General features: G+C 43.4%; 1 protein-coding gene across 6 annotated transcripts in view; it reads left to right on the top strand.

Moving 5' to 3' along the window:
* The window catches only part of LOC138765221 (plasma membrane calcium-transporting ATPase 1-like), a 249,628-nt gene that overhangs the window by 156,122 nt on the left and 75,905 nt on the right, over positions 1-17,601 (top strand). For 4 of the 6 annotated variants that reach the window (XM_069942198.1, XM_069942196.1, XM_069942201.1 and 1 more), the window contains exons 6-9: positions 3,456-3,581; positions 7,958-7,993; positions 9,378-9,416; positions 11,852-12,013. In XM_069942198.1, the coding sequence (XP_069798299.1) occupies positions 3,456-3,581; positions 7,958-7,993; positions 9,378-9,416; positions 11,852-12,013 (363 nt within the window). The remainder of the gene's footprint in view (positions 1-3,455; positions 3,582-7,957; positions 7,994-9,377; positions 9,417-11,851; positions 12,014-17,601) is intronic. The other 2 variants (XM_069942199.1, XM_069942200.1) reach the window with 2 other exon arrangements.

Here is a 17,601-nt window from a genome sequence, read left to right as displayed (position 1 = left end):
CTGAATTCTGTGATTTCACTGAAGTAGAGTTTATGTTTCCCAGCTAGTGTGACTGATGACACACTGATCGAATATTACTCATACCTCAAGGAATGGCTCGGCCCCGAAACGTTGGTTCTGTATCTTTACCTTTGCTGTTTGAAGTACACCGTTCGACCTGCTGAGTTTCTCCAGTGTCGTGTTTTTACTACGATCACTGCATCTGCAGCTTTCGTGTTTCACTCTTGATACACTGAATGAGCAAATAAAGGGCAAAAATTATGCTAACTTGTATAATCCATATTGGCCACTTCCCCTCAACATGTAATAGAAGGGAAGGGCATTTGATCCTGTTTTGTGTTTTGACTCGTACCTTGAGGCCCGAAACATCGGTTCTATATCTTTACCTCCTATAGGCACGGTGAGAATGGCTGAGTTCCTCCAGCAGTCCTGTGTTCTTACTACAGTCACAGCATGCAGGTGTTTTGTGTTACACTCAGTTTGATCCCTGAGGCTGGTTCTGCAGTAGGGGCTGCCTCATTAAATGTCATTTAGATATAGATTTTTGAATAGTAGGAGAATTGGGTTATGGGGGGACAGGCGGATAAATATGACATTTAAGATGGATAAGGTATGTGGATGAGTGGATATGGAGGCCTATGGTGTAGGCCGAGGGGACTAGGCAGAATAGTTTGGCAGGGACTAGATGGACCAAAGGGCCTGTTTCTGTGCTATAATGTTGTGTGGTTCTGAGACCAAGACCAAGTGTTGGTGAAACATGCTTGACGGACCGGATGGTCGATTCCTGCTCCTCGTTCTCATGCTCTTCTGCCTCTTGGTAAGAATATGGGTGGTTTCGCCTTGGTCTGGCACCTCCAGCGCTTTCCCCCCAAAGCCCTTGCCACCCCTACACCCAGACCTCTGTTGATCTTCACCTTAACATCATTCAGTGGTTTGGCCTCAACAGCTCACTCAAGTCAAGTCACCTTTATTTATCGTTCATACCATGCTCGCACATTAAAGGCGAGATGGCATTTCTCCTGGACCACGGAGCATATTTACATAAATATAAGTTAAAATATTAATTATACAATGATCTGGGAGTTCAGGAGCCTGATGGCCTGGGGGGAAAATAACTGTTTCCCAACCTGGACGTAAGGGCCCAAGTGCTACAGTACCTCCTACCAGATGGCAGAAGGGAGAACAGTTTTCTTTTCAAATTTTATTTATTAATCAAAATAAATCATACAATCAAAATACAAGTAAATACATAATATCCCTTATAATTCCCCCACCCACCCCTCCCAACCCCCCTCTAATCTACCCCAAAAGAAAGAATAAGAATAGAAGCAGAGATCAACTTGCGTAACAACCATCAACTATCGCCATGAATTGGTGCAACCCCAACGACTGTGGGGGTGGGGGGGGGGGGGGGGGAGAGGGGAAAACTATTACAAATTCAAACCCATATATCTCGTAAACGGGCTCCAAATTTTAAAAAAGAAAGGATAACTATTATGTAAATTGTACGTTATTTTTTCTAATGGAATACAAGACCTCATTTCCGAATGCCACCGTTGGGAGAACAGTTTACGTGAGGGGTGTGTGGAGTCCTTCACCATGTTTATTGCCTTTCACCTGCATTGAGTATTGTAGACGTCCTTCATGATAGGAAGAGAGCCCCCAGTGATATTTTCCGCTGACTTCACTGTCCTTTGCAGACCGAGGTGGTACAGCTTCCATACCAGGCGGTGATGCAGTTTAAGGAAAGACTGGATAGGCTGGGACTTTTCTCCTTGGAATGTGGAGGCTGAGAGGGGATCTTGTGTATAAAAATGAGGCACAGAGAAAAAACCTCCGTCTTTTTCTTGCGGGATTGGGGAATCTAATAGCTTGAAGGTGAGAGAGGAAATATTTAAAGGGGACTTGAAAAGAGGTGGATAAGTGGAACAGAGGAGGTCAATTGTAATACTTAAAAAGAAAAGCACTTAGACAGGTACGTGACTAGGAAAGGTTCAAAGGGATATGGGACAAAGGTAGGCAAATGCGTCAAGGTTGGCTGAAGGTCTTTGACTAAGATTTGAATCCTTTTGTTGCCCATCCTTTCAGGGCCTGCAGCGTGGCTCCTTCCGAAACTGTGAGGGGATGATCCCCTCTGAGAGCTACTTTCATTCTTTTGTCCTGCTTGATTGAGAATCATAACCTTGGGAAATTGAAATTTCATTGGTTCAAAATGTCCACCTCAATTACCTGAAGTGGTTGCATTAAAGGATGTGGTGGGAGTGAGGGGGTGGAAACAAGTTGAAGGGAGGTGTGCAGAGAGTGGCGGGTGCCTGGAATGGGCTGTCAGGGGTAGTGGTGGATGCAGATACGATAGTGGCTTCCAAGAGGCTATGTGAATGTGCAGGCAGTGTTGGGAAGAGTATCAGGTTCGGTGGGTTCACAGAGAGACAAGTCTGGACACAAGTAACTTTTATTAACACACTGGAAATAAACAGGCGAGAGCGTTAAACGATACTCAATCACTATTTCACTTAAACAACGGTCTAGGCGTTCACCTTGGGCTGAGGTTGGACTCCGACAACGGTAAACCTACACTTGATCTCTTACACACACACCTGGTTCCCTGACTAACAGGGGTGCGGCTCTCTGCAAGTATTGATCAATCAAAGTACTAATGGCTCAGCTACAGTGACACCTTATCTGCGACACTTCCAGCGATGTCCAGAGTAGTAACCTGGCATGGGATGGTGTCCAGGGTTTGTTTGGACCTTGAGGCAGAGAGAAAGAATGTGCTGTGCGTTGGTGTTATATACAGCGCTGGTCTGTGCTTCTAGTCAGTAATGATCCTAGGTGATTTAAATTAGCACTCATAAGTGGCCGGAGTCCAACTTCGATTGACAGGTGATGTGACTTCCAAATAAGTTTGAGCAAGGGAGGACACATGACCACCCGCAATCCACACATTACAGATGGGTGTCGAGGCCTCGTTTCTTTCACACACAAGAACAGAAATCGAAGGATTATGGATCATGGATAACATGAATCCGCTGTGTCTTTTTCCCATGGTTGACCATTCTAGAACTAGAGGGTGTGGGTTAAAGGTGAGAGATTTAAGGAGGACTTAAAGAGTGACCTTAAGAAGGTGGTTTGTACTTGGAATGAACTGCCAGAGAGGTCTGTTTCAGATTTATTGTCAGAGTACATAAATGACATCACATACTACCCTGAGATTCCTTTTTTTTCAAAAGACGGTTGGACAGGTATAAGAAAAGGAAGGGTTTTGATGGATGTGGACCAAATACAGGCAAATGGGGCAAGCCCAGAATGAGTTGGGCTGAAGTGCCTGTTCTGTGCTGTTTGACTCTGTGCCGGCAGAAGTTTAATTTGGGGCAGATGAGGTGAGGGGTTCTGCTCCTGTTTTGTGCTGTTCCAAATTCTATGAATGGTGTGACTTTGTGCCAATCTCTTCCTAGGTACCCATGTGATGGAAGGGTCTGGGAGGATTGTTGTGACCGCCGTCGGCTTGAACTCCCAAACTGGCATCATTTTCACACTCTTAGGTGCAGGTACTGATGAAGAGGAGAAGAAAAATAAGAAGGGTAAAGTTGTTTTCTCCCAACTCTTGAAGTAAAGTTCCCAGTTACTGTTTATTTTTCAATCTCTGATAAATGCATAGAGTTAGCAATATACCTATCGGGCCTTGAGTGTAGAACTTAAACCTGAAGGCACAGCCAATTGAGTTTTGGCCGCACTTTCTTGAATGCTCACTGCCTGCATGGTCCAGTGTCCAATGACCTCACACTGTGCGATGGTAATTGAAGTACTTGAGGAACAGATTTGCAAATCTCAGTTGCACAGTTTTCAACTTGCTTTAAATGTGGGATGAAATGAGATTGCAATCAGCATTGATTGCACTGAACAGCTTTTATCCACATTCATTCTGTTTACCAAAAAAAGGGACATTCTCTGTATAATTAACACAACTTTTAAATTGTTTATGCTCTGGGTTTGTATCCTTTTTGTTCCACCCCTCTCGCAATCATTAGTTCCAGTCCAATATTGATGCACACTGTATCCCCCAATTCTATTTACCATCAGAGTTGGAAAATGGGTAAAGTATATAAAATACTGGATTCCCTTCAAAAGAACATTCCATTGAATGGCAAGAAATGCTGCAGTTATTTATATAATTTAAAAAAAAAAGGAATTCATGATTTCTAATTTCACAATGCGAGACTGTTTCTTATTAACTGTCGATTTCAGGTTCTGATCTACTAATCCCATAGGGAATGGGTTGGGCTTGTTCATTACTGCCAATGTGTTTAGAGAGCACTCTATGTGGTACAGGCCCTTCAGCCTACGATGTTTATTGACCTATATAAACTTACTCGACAAGCCAAACCTTCCCTACCTTACGCCCATAACCCTCTAAATTTTCCTTACGTCCATGTGCCCGTCCAAGAGTATTTTAAATGTCCCTGTTCTACCAGCCTCCACCCCCGCAATATCATTGGAATAAACTTCGACAACAGGCATCAAGGTGGGTCGTTAGCTAACAGAAACTGGTACTTTTATTAAATTAAACAAAAGGTTGTTCCTCAATATTCTGACCTTTATAAACTTGGGAGGAGTGATTCTTTCTAAATTGGCTGTAGGTTTTCTGGTCATTTGCAAGCTCTGGTAGATCTGTGGGAATGACGAGCAGAGGGAGGACCTTTTACCGAGGCTCAGTCTTGTGTGAGTGTTGAGTTACTACCCTTAGTGCTTTGTCCTGAACAGTTCCTGTGACCTCAGGAGCCATGCACTTTTGAAGTGTAGGCAAAATCTTGACAGAGAAGCATGTTTGCCTCAGGGCCTTGGACACGTATGATTCTGTGAAGGCCTCTCCATTCTTCTAATGGGTTTTTGGGTGGTGCTGTTTACTTATGTAAAAGAATTTCTCAGGCCCTATACACGTTTAGAAATGGACTTTACCCACCTTACAAATATTGCTCCCACTACAGTTTGTTCATTATGGAAAATAATTAACTTGTGAAAAGGAAAAGTTGTTTAATAAGCTGTAAAACCATGAAAGTTCTTCAAATCCATTTTTAATGATCAAATTTACAAATGTTATGAAGTCACGAATCTGGTACATTGAATTTTTCCTCTTAATTTCATTTGATAAAGAAAACAATACTGTTTCACCAAAATTCTGCTCTTTAACCAATGTGTCCCATCAAACTGTAAAGCCCATTTTGGGTTGGGGTCAGATTAGAAAAATGTATTTGAAGTTTGAAATTCCATGAGCAGTTGTGATATATCTTCCCCAGCCGCCACCCACCACCTTGCCTGTACCTCTAACAGAGACGTCCCTGAAAAGCAGGAACTTCCTCAGTTTTGAGGGACTGAGAAGATTTTGCTCCATAAATGAGCGCCGTCATTGGCAGGTCTTTCCTCTGATACACAAAGTCTAAACCAAGAAGAAAAGGGGTTAAACATATATTTTCCTATGAAGCACACATAGCCTGGCAGAAAAAAACGGAGTGAGCTCATCTGGGAACTCGAATAATTTAGATTCTACAGATATATTGAGCAGCTCGATCATAAAATGAATTGCATTGTCATTACATGTGCACTTTAGGATATTGGTATCCAAATACCATTGGAAATGACTCATTTCCTGCCAGTACATTCAACATAGATGTGTTTTGAATTTTAAGGAGGTAATCTTCTCCAGCTAATTAACTCTTCTCTACCATCCTTTGTAATTTGGAGCACTACCTGTTGGAGAGATTGGAGGGCAACACCACTGTATCCAGCTGGAGGAAAGTGCTCAAGGTTAAATGACACATAAATACCTTGTTGAAAAAAAGCAGCTCCCCTCGAAAGCTTACACTGGATTCTTCTGTGGTGCGGTCTGTCCCAGACTCCAGTGATGGATCAAGAGTTGCCTTTCCAAAAATAAATTGAAGAGCCATGTTGTGTGCTGGGAAGAAGAATTCAAAGGGAAACATCCCTTTCATAAAAGGGGTCATCCTCTTCTCCCTGGAATCTTCAACGATATACTGCCATTGTACCTCTCCTTGCCTAAGTACTTTCTGTTAGTTATACTTGGATTGCCACTGGTGAAGCTCCATGAAAACCTTAGATCAGTGGTTCCAATTATTTTTTTTTCCACTCAGATACCACTTTATGTAATCCCTTACTAACCACAGAGCACCTATTTCAAAGGGGCAGTGCAGTTGGCGGCACGGTTAGCGCAATGCCTACTGCACCAGCAATCTGGACCGGGGTCGAATCCCGCGCTGTCTGTAGGGAGTTTATTTGTTCTCGCCATGTCTGTGTGGGTTTCCCCGGGGGCTCCGGTTTCCTCCCACCGTTCGAAACGTACCAGGGGTGTAGGTTAATTGGGTGTAAATTGGACGGCATGGGCTCGTGGGCAGAAATGACCTGTTACCGTGCTGTACGTCTAAATTTAAATTTAAAATTTAACGTGGTATGTGAGTGGAAAAAATAAGGTTGGGAACTACTACCTTAGTACAAAGCAGGAGACCATTCAGTGTAAATGACCTGTACCTAAGGTGTTCTATGAGTTCCGACCAGCTTCCAATAGAACCATCCCATCATTTCTATTCCCCTTCTTTTTTTACCCGAAGCCTTACAATTTACGGTGGATGGAGGCCATTCAACTCACTGGGCCAGGTTATAGGTCATTCACAATTCCATTTATTGCCTTGTACACAAAGTTTATTTTCCTCCGTTTTCCCTGGAGAGGCGCGCTCAGAGGGGCCACTAGTCCAACACTGCCACCGAGACGAGAAAGAGAAGTGTCTGTGGATCATGACCGGTTCCTCTCCCTGCCACACGACTCTCAGCCTCTCTCCTCCATCCCACCTACACCCCTTCTGCCTTCAGCACCTGTCCGCCAACAAACAGCTGTCCCGCAAGGGCAAGCAAATGGAGCGCAATGCCGTCTATCTGGGTGGTACTGCAGGGGTCCTCCACAGCTGCTGCAGGCTGTCCTTGCCTCTCTGCAAACATGGGGCGCCCACCATTGGTGCGTTAAATGCTGACATGTTAACTGCGCCAGACAGGTAAAACCAGAGTCTGTGCGGCTGCCGAGGCTGCGGGGGGGCTGGAGGCGAATCCACGGGCACTCAGTGACTCTGAAGGGACTCCCTTTTGCTTCTCTTTCTCTCGTACTGTGTGGGGCACCACTGAGGATGACTCTTTGACTGCCTTTCAGCAGGCAGAAGGCAATTTTGTGTAATATTACATGTTCTGTGCTATTACATGACAATAAAGGAATCTTGAAATCTTACGAGATTAACCTTGCCCCCCCCCCCCCCCCCCCCATTTGTTCACCTCTGCCGTCTAGTTGCCATCAGCAGAGAGTAAAGATCTAACTGCTCAGATTGGAATCTCAATCCCGAAGGGTCATTTTTAACCAATCAGGCATCGTCTACTTGGGGGTGATTTGGTGCCAGATTATGGCAATATGTTAAAGGCTAACCACTGAAAATTTCAGTAGCACGTGCGAACACCAGGATTAGAAGTCGAGTGAGTCACTGTTGTGAAATATTTGAGGGCTCTCTGACTCAAGAACCCTCTCCAGAGCGAAACGGGTGTGGATCCAGATTGACAGTTGCACACACGTCCCTGACCATTTGACCAGAACATCACCTTGATGTTGATCGGCATTTAAATGCCGCCACCAATTGGTGGGGCTGCGTGCCGTAGATGGTAACTTGCTTGAAGCACTGATGCTCACCATCCCTATGGTAGAGGCCGGTTTATTCTGGAGCCTAGCGCCTTTCTGGGTTAAGTGTTAATGCAAATTGTGGAACTAGAATGATTTTTCAGTGAACCTGCGGCATGTACTAACAATCACCATTCCATCCCCAGTGTCCAGAACAGCTAAACATGAACCTTTTGCATTATAGCATTTATGAAGTCATGTGACAAGCATTCCACCCTTTTTTTGTTTGAACAGGTAAAAAACAAGGAGTCCCAGAAAATCGCAACAAAGGTAACCCTCATAAACATAGGAGCACACTAACTGGAAGCATTTTTCTTCCTTTTTTTTTGAACCATTATTGTTGTTCAAATTCGCTAACACAGTGGGATCCTCACCACCACCTTCTGTTTTATGGGGGGGGTGCAACGATTATTGGATTAAAATTAAAACTGCAATGAGCTGCAGCATAGATTCAATTGGTTCTGGAGAAGAATTCGTGTCCCCTCCTTCCGTTTATGCTTATAAAGTTTGGTACGGATCCGCCAACATTCCCTTGCGTGTTACTCCACGTGGCGAGATGTTTCCTCAGGTCTGACTGAAAGCCATTGCGTGCATTGGTGACTTGTTTAAAGTCTTGGCCGTTATCTGTCTCTTGTTCCAACAAGGGATGTGAAGTGGGCCCTGTCCAATATCATAAGTGCGTCTGTGCTTTTGGCTCTCGCCCTGACATCTCTTGCCACTGACCTTTAGCCACTTTGCTGAACCGATTCTTTTTATATATATGTATTTTTTTTTTAAAAGTACAAATTTTCAATTGCTCATACTTCAAAGATGTTATCAAAAATTTATCAGATTTTCTACCATTTAAGTAAAAATTTCCTCACTTGATTATGCCCCTTTAAACGACCAATTGATACGCAGTTCCTTCTGAACTATGTGGAGAGATCCACACAAAGAATGGTGCTGGAGGGAAGTTGTAAGCACGGCGGAGATTTGACGTTCAATCAGATTTTTAAAAAAACTTTAGAGAAAAACAGTAATCGTTGAACCCCTACTTTTTTTCTTTCATGGTCTCAATCTTCACGTTGTGGTTTGACTGTTCCTTCCAGGCACTGCGGAGGACCTCATAACCTCACCCTCTGCAGTTCAGCTTGTCTCCTCCCTTCAACCTCTTCTGACATAGTGTTTGTCCTCTTTTTCTTTCTCTCTTTTGTTGTTGCTCTCTTTTCCTGAAATGTAAGTGGCTTTAGTAGGATAAGTTCCAAAGTTTCAAAAGATGGTCCTTGTGAAGCTAGCTGTTCAGCTTTGCTTTTGATGGTACTTTGAGCTCTGATTTCCTGTATTGAAAGAGACATCTATTTCAAAGCACAAATGATACATGTTCATACCGAGGCTGCGAGCCTTTGACAATCCCCCCATTACATTTCTAAAGGATGATGCATTTTAGATCTGTATGAAATGAGTATAAATGATTAGCCATCTGGTCTCTGCCACCGGAACCTTGCTAATTGACATCATTTTGGAAATACCTCATAATTCAAATTCTGGAAGTGATGGGGAATTTCTACAACTTCAAAGAAGACTTTTTTTGTGTAAAATTAAATTTCCGATTTTTAAAAAAAAAAATACCTAATGCGATCTACCAGAAAGTAATTGATCCTTCCTCAACCTGCAGGCATTCACCATGGGAGGAATGAAACCAGCACTGAAAAGGGTAAACAAATCAAATTTTAGAAATTAACCCCTTTTCTCCCACACCCTGCAGCAGCTACACCCGGTGATGTAACTTTAGCTTTCACGTAGAACTCCTCAGGCCCTCCAGCCCATGATGGGCTTCTCTACTATGAATTCTGAGGAACGGAAAGCTGTTTAATTTCCACCTGGGAAAACAAAGAGGGGTCAGGCAGCATCCATGGAGAGAAATAGTCAGTCAGCTTTTTGGGTCAGGACTTGTTTTCAAGAGGGTTTAATCCCTCTTGTCTCAAATCCTTGACCTGGACCCTGTTGTCTTGTTCCAACTAATGCCCTGTAAGAAATGAATTAGTTTGGCACTGGTATACAGTTTAACAGTTGGACTTGTGTACATGAACAGATCTCAGGTCCCTGATTGACTGTTCATATTTTTGTAACACTATTAACGATCGATAACACGCTCAGAATTCATTGCTTCCATGCTAACTACAACTGCTTTATTTATAGTGAACCATGACACCCCACAGCTGAGTCAAGGATAAATAATTAACTGTCGGGTCCTAAGGAAGGAACTCTGCTTCCAAACAGGGAAATCCATCCTCTCTTGGATCAGTGACATGAACGTCAAGGTTTTACCAAAGGCATTTGCAAAATTGAGATTGTTTCGCCTTCAACCGGAGGTGATCACTCTCCCCCTGGAATTTAACAAGACAGAAGGGAAGCGAATCTCAAATGTGGACCCTCTCCCAGGTGGAGACTGGGGTCTTCCAGCTGAAAATTGGGATTCTGATCTTTGCTCAGTGTAGTCAAGTATGGGATGTAACAGTCAACAGCTGCTTGTTGGCTGCATCTTTTCCTCCGTTCAATATACCCAAACAAAACTTAACCAAACATAAAATCCTCAAGGCATTTAGCATCTGGTGTGAAGAGATTCCAGCAATTTTGATGAGATGAGAGGATAAAGGTTTGAAAAAAAAAAACTTTGACCGGACATATAATAGCTGGGTACAGACTTGGGAAAGGTCACGAGACAATTGTCGGCTCCAGTTGGTTGGGAAATATATCCGTGACTGAAATCACTGGTTTTCTTCTACTTTCACGTACTAGTATTAAAGTTGCATATTCATAGGTCTCCCCCTCCCCGAAGAGGGATGTTTACTTGAAATTCTCTGCACATTTTTCCTCTGAGTAATTCAGACTTGGGAAGAACCAGGAGTTTCCTCCTGTAGACTAAAAGTGAAAGGGACATGGCTGGTTGTAGCTGCTGCCAGAGGGTCTCTGATCGATTGTCCACAAAATATTTCCTTCCCTGCCTCGAGGTCATGCCCTGTTTCCGAATGTTGAATGCCAGAAGACTGAGGAGCTGGAGAGAACACTCCCTGAAAGATTGTCAGCTGTATTCTTTTCGTCAGCTGTGATTCCTCTTTCTCTTCATGACGAAGTGATGGACATTGTACATTGTATGTTTTTATTTACTGTGTGCTACATGCTCCATTTACAGACACAAGCTATTCATGGTTTATCTGTTCACTGTCTTAAGAATATTGTAATTGTAACATTATTTGCATTCGTGGCAAACTTGATGTTGGATTTCACTACCTACTTCAAATTGTGTGTGTGTGTGTGTGTGTGTGTGTGGTTTAACCAACAAAGTGATAGTTTGAACAGTGAATTTACAATTGGAAAACAGCCCCAGTCTCAGTAAGTGGCTTTTCTTAACTGCTGTTGTGCTGTGAAACTCAGTGGTATTGATGTGAAACGTTCAGGCTCAAAGTCAAACACGAGGACACCAATTGTCGCCTTGGTGTCCGCACTTTTTGATCAGTGGTGAACTACATACATTGACCAGCACAAGGACATAGTTAAAATTAGAATGCATTAGAGTCTCAATTTTTTTTTTAGCAAATTGTTGCCCCTCCTTAGCTGAGTCAAGGAAATCTTGTAGTCAAATAGCATGTGCGCCCCATTTCAACAGAATTGTTATTTGGAGATTTTTTTGCTTGATTCATGTTATCATGTTAAATCTAGCTTAGAGTGCTGTGCATTAGAGACAATCTTGTCATTAAGTGGATTAATTTGGATCAATGAGATTTCTACCACAAATGCTGAATTTTATTGCATGCAAATGACTTTACATTTGAAACGAATGAGGACCAAATTGAATAGAAATTATATGTATTGCCTCAACTGCTGAGGAGGAATCATCCAATGCACTTTTTAAAAAAAAATAGATTTAATTTTAATTCCTGCGTTGTAGGGATTGAATTTACTATCGATGGCTTCATAACTTGTCACTTTGCTGGAAGACCTTTGCATTCCTGTAGCACTAAGAGACCACCCTAATATTTTATGCGCACACGCATCCGACTGTCCCACGTTTGTCTTTGCCGAGACATTTGCAAGAGCATTTGACTGTTGATGCAGTTTTGCAAATCTGTTTCAATGTATTGTAACCAGCTAAAGCTCAGGATGGCGTTGCACTGGAGATTCAGCCACTGAAAAGCGAAGAGGGAGGAGAGCTCGAGGAGAAGGAGAAGAAGAAGTCAAACATACCAAAGAAAGAGAAATCTGTCCTCCAGGGCAAACTCACCAAGTTAGCTGTGCAGATTGGAAAAGCAGGTAAAATCAAATTGACCAGTAAAAATGAGAGCTTTGCAATTTTATGAAAGTATGTTGTAGTCTCATTTCTTGTTTTCCATCCAGATGCATTTTGAGTTGGTCTGACCTTTCCACATAATCTCTACATTCATTCAGGTTATCTGGTTCAGTCCTGGACACCTCATTACAAGAAGGATGTGGAAGCTGTGGAGAAGGGGGCAGAGGAGATTTACCAGGATGTTGCCTGGATTGTAGAATGTGTCTTATGAGGCAAGGTTGGCAGTGCTGGGACTTTTCCCTTTGGAGCGAAGAAGGCTGAGAGGAGACTACAAGATTATTAGAAGCAGAGACAGGGTGGACCTCAGCACCTTTATCCCAGGGCGACAGTAGCAAATACCACAGGGCATCTGCACAAGGTGAGGGGAGGAAAGTTTAGGGGAGATGTCAAGGGTGTTTTTTTTTAACACAGAGAGTGGTGGGTGCGCGGAATGCATTGCCAAGGGTGGTGGTGGAGGCTGGTACAATGGGGAAATTTAAAAGACTCTTAGATAGACAGAGGGTTATGGGTGTTAGGGAGGGAAGGTTTAGACTGTTTAGACACTTACTGGTTTAAATAGGGCTGCACAACATTGTGGGTCGACAGGACTGTAATGTGCTGTAATGGTCTATGTTCTATGTTGGTCTGGTTGGTGATTATAAGAACTGCACGAGTAAAGGAAGGCATGCTAAAGGAACATTGAGATCTAGATTACCCATCTTCATATGTTAAGCAGAGTCTGAAAAAGCCATAATCAGCGAAATCTTGAAAGGCATTTTCTTCCTGTTGTCAAGAATATAATGGTTTGGAAAACAATGTCTGTGTGGTTTAGCGAGTTTGGGCCTTCAGAGACTTTCAAAGAGGGCCCGGGGTGTTCTGTAAGTTGGAGTAAATCAGCTACAAAGTGTGAACGGAAGGGACTTCAGAACAGTGACTGGCAAGAGGGCTTCTGAAGCTTTTGGCTGGAGATGCGCCTTGCGTGTGTTTTCACCAAGTTTGGGGAAAATAGTCTTATTCTGAAATTGAATTCAATCTTTCTTACATTCACCAACCAGGCCAACATTTGTCAACCGAAGGCCAGGCCCTTCAGCTCCCAATGATGTGCCAACCTATGTAAACCTGCTGAATGATCAAAACCTTCCCTACCTCGTAACCTTCTATTTTTCTTATGTGTCTGTCTAAGGGACTTTTAAATTTACCAGCCTCTACCACCACCCCTGATGAACACTAAGTTCTTGAAAAAGATGCAATCAGGGAATATGATGCAGTTGCTTGTTTTGTGCACTCTCCTGTCATATTAGTGAAATAGAAAATGACTTGAATTAAAAAAACAATCTGCTGGAGGATGTCGGGGTTGAGCAGCATTCGTGGTGGATAAAGAATGGTCAGTGTTTTGGGTCAGAACTAGACTAGATCGCAGGGAGCCAGTATAAAGACAGAGCGAGAAGGGAAAGACACAGACCAGTAGACGTTTGGTGAACCAGGGACTGGTTACAGACAGATGGGGAGGGTGTGGGGTGGAGTTGGGATTGGCAGGTGCCGGACAAAGGGGGAGATGAATAAGAGGGTTGGATTAACTCAGAAACGTATCTGATTAATTTTAAGATCAAAATAGAAAATTGCTAGAAATACTCAATAGATCAGGACAGTGAATGTTTCAGGTCACCAACATTTCATCTTCTGTTTTTATTTCAGATTTATGTAACTGTGATCCATTATTCAGGACTCTGGCTAATAAGGTTAAGGAAAGTCCTAAGAAATTCTTCAAGTTTATAAAAAGCAAAAAAGTAACTAGGAAGAGAGTAGGGCCCATTTGTCTGTTTGTGGAACCACAGGATATGGGTGAGGTCCTAAATGAGTATTTTGCATCTTTTATTTTAGTAATGCAATAGTAATGTAAATAAACAACGTGGTAAGTAAAATGTCTGAAAACCGTAGGAAAAAAACTGCGCTTGAATCCAGAGCTCTGTGTGTTAAAGCTTCTTATCTTCTGTCTAATGGGAGAGGTGGGGCGGGGGGGAGAAGAGTGCTGGGATAATATGTTTGCAGCCTTCCTGAAACAGCAGGAGACACACAAGCAGGGTTGATGGAGGGGAATGATGGAGTTCATAGATTGCTCTAACATTGGTGGTATAGTGGACAGCAAAGAAGGCTATCTAAATTTTTTAATTTAGGCATACAGCACGGTAACAGGCCCACTGGTCTGTGCCACCCGATTGACCTACACTCCCAGTATGTTTCAAACAGTAGGGGAGAACATACAAACTGCTTACAGACACCACGGGATTCAAACCTCAGCCCTGATCCAGGCGCTGCACTAACTGCTGCACCAGTCATGCTGCCCAGATTCTAACAGGATCCAGATGAATGGGAAAAATGGGCCAGAGATTGGCGGATGGAATTATTTAACTGGACACGTGCAAGGTGTTGCAGTTTGTTAGGTTAAACCAGGGCAGGACAGGCGCAATGAATGGTGGGCCCTGAAGAGTGTTGTAGAACAGGGGTACAGGCACACAGAAAAATGGTGATGTATATAGACAGGGTGATTGAAAATGGTGTTGTGCATGCTTACCTCCAATCGTCAGGGCACTGAGTCTAAGAGCAGTTATGTGCAACTGTACCAGACGTTGGTGAGACCATATTTGGAGTAATGAGCTCTGTCTGGTCACCCATTTATGGGAAAGATGTTCTTAAGTTGGCAAGGAGGAACTAGTGTAGAGCTCACAGGGATGCGTCACTCGTTCGGAGTGTGAGCAACGAAGGGCCAATATATACATATATAACTCCCCGCAGAGGTCGGTCCAACCATGCGCGAAAAAAAATTTTTTAAATAAAAAATTAAGTTGGGAAGGGGGCAGAAAAGATTCACAAGAATGTTTAAAGGCTGATGGGATGTAGAGGTAGAAGTATGGGTTCCTGGAGCAGAGGAGGCTGTGTGGTGCCTTGTTAATGTTTGACATACCCACTAATGGAGACTTTCCAACAAATACACTGAGGGTTTTGCATATTCAAACAAGATCACCCCTTGCGCTGCTTTGCACAGGGAATATGAACAGGTTCAGGTGTGGTCTGATGTTGCAATAAGAACCTAAGAAACAGGAACAGGAGTCAGCCATGCACCCCGTCAAGCTCACCCCACCGTTCAATAAGATCACAGCTGATCTGGCCTTTGACTCGGCTCCACCCGTTGCCCATAAGCCTTAATCCCCTATTGTTCAAAAATCTGTCCAAACCACTTCAGAGTTCAGAAATGACACTGTTCACTGTGGTGAAGTAGGTGCAGAAGACTTGATGGGCTGAATGGCCTATTTCTACTCCTATGTCTTAATGCAAAGAAGATAAGCTAGAGATTGATAAGTATCTGAATAGTCCGGTTATCAAAGGTTATGGGGAGTGGGAGAATGGATCAGCTCAGGATGGAATGGCGGAGCGGATTCAACAGGCTGAATGGCCCTCTTTTGCTCCTATATCTTATGGTCTTTTAATCTCCCAACGAAATGAGTTAGCCAGAATGGATATTAATTGACTTCTGTTACCATCCTGCATAAATGTGAACCCCCACACGATATTCCATTAGTGATCAAATCCTAAGTCCCGAAGAAGCTGTTAATATGTATAGCACAATTAATTTCTGCCCAGTGTCTGTGGGGTGCATTTTCCCAAGAGCTAGATTTGTCCTTCACTTTAATGAAACGCTTTCCTTTTTGGCTTTATCCAACTCCTCAATCATTTTCTGCATGTTATGTGGAAATGCAAGTGTAATATTTTTTTTCTTGCGAGGAGAGCAAGATTATTAGTTGCTAACAGCTGAATCTGGAACCGTCTCAGATCAGTTGGGACGTGGGTGGCGGGGAGATGGAGTGGATGGTCAGGCGCTTCAGAAGATCCACTTTCTGGATAAAGGTTGCTTTAAATGAACTTTAGACATTTTAAAGGCCCTGTACAGTGATACATGGCATAGAAATTTTAAATTTAGACATACAGCGCATAACAGGCCATTTCAGCCCACGAACCCATGCTACCCAATTGACTTATACCCCTGGTACATTACGAAGGGTGGGGAAAACCCACACAGACACGGGGAGAGCATGCAAGCTCCTCGCAGACAGCGCGGGATTCGGGTCCCGGGCTGGCGTTGTAACGGTGTTGTGCCAACCGTGCCACCTGTTGCTGCCTCTCAGTTTCATAGAGTTAGGTTTGATCTAGGCACTGTCCATGCAGAGTTCGCACGATCCCCCTGGTTCCCCACCTCCTCACAGGTGCTGCAGTTTCCTCCTAAGTTATGCTAGTTGGTCAGAGAATTGGCTCCTGGTGTATAGGGATTGAAGAGAAAACAAAAATGAATGGTATCGGTGTGAGTATTAACTCAGTGGGCTGAAGGGCTGTGTCTGTGCTCTATTACTCCGTCTCGAATCATGAAATACCCTGCAGTGACAGGCCGATGGAAACCCCTCATGACGGTGGCAGTAATAAATTATTTTAAAAATACTCCAAAAAAATTAACTGATGGAAAAGGCTCATTAGGAGTAGATTGTTCAGTACCTGATAGCCTGCTCCTCATAATAGCAGTTATAGTCATAGAGGCGTATAGCACAGATCCTTCAGGCTATTGTGTCGCTCCTTGATACTAATCCCATGTGCCTGCATCCAGTCCATATCGTTCAATGCCTTGTCACTTGCAGCGCCTCTTAAGCACGGTGATTGTATCTGATACCATCACCCCATCAGGAAAGAGGTCTCGGTGCCACAAGACTCGCACCCCCAGGTTCAGGAACAGCTGCTCCCCCTCCACCCTCAGACTCCTCAACGACAAACTTGATCAGAGTCTCCTTTAAGGACTCCGACTTGACACATTATTTATTGCTGAACCTTTATTTTCTGTATTTCCACAGTTTGTTTGCATTTCCTTCTTGTTTTCATTTCTTGGGTGCAGTTTTTTTTTTCTCCACCATTAAGTAGAAATTCTGCCTGGCCCGCAAGATAAAGAATCTCAGGGTTGTATGTGATGTCGTGTATGTGCTCTGACAATAAATCTGAACTTTAAACTTTGAATATATCGACCACTCTTGGTGTGAGAAAACGTGCCATTCAGATCCCTTTTAAAACTCCTTCCTCTCACCTTAAAACAATGCCCTCTTGTTCTTTGATTCCCCTCCCCTCTTTTGACTATCAACTCCATTAATGATTATGTATCCCTCTGGCAGGTGACCTCTTGGACCATTGGCTCCAGCGAACGCATGCCCAGCCTGTCCAATCTCTCTCCCGAACTTATACTCCTGCCGCGTCTCCCCTGCACTCTCTCCAGCACCACCACATTCTTCTGAAAGTGCGATTGAGTGTTACCTGAGGAATGAAACACGGTGGCCGTGTGGAAGAACAATAAACTTTCCTGTCTGCGAAGTCTGTTCAACTTTGTTCTGGCAATTGCATTGGAAGTCTTGTGTGTGTTTAAACGCAATCTTGTGGCTAAAAGTAAATGTAGAGGGCATATGTTTAAGGCGAGGGCAGAGTGTTTGAAGGAGAGGTGTGGGACGAGTTTCTTTGCATAGAGAGCAGTCGGTTCCTGGAATGT

This window comes from Narcine bancroftii, chromosome 5 (assembly GCF_036971445.1).
Source record: "Narcine bancroftii isolate sNarBan1 chromosome 5, sNarBan1.hap1, whole genome shotgun sequence".
Lineage (NCBI taxonomy): Eukaryota > Metazoa > Chordata > Chondrichthyes > Torpediniformes > Narcinidae > Narcine > Narcine bancroftii.
The sequence above is the reverse complement of the archived record's forward strand: the minus strand, read 5'-3'. Positions and strand labels throughout refer to the sequence as shown.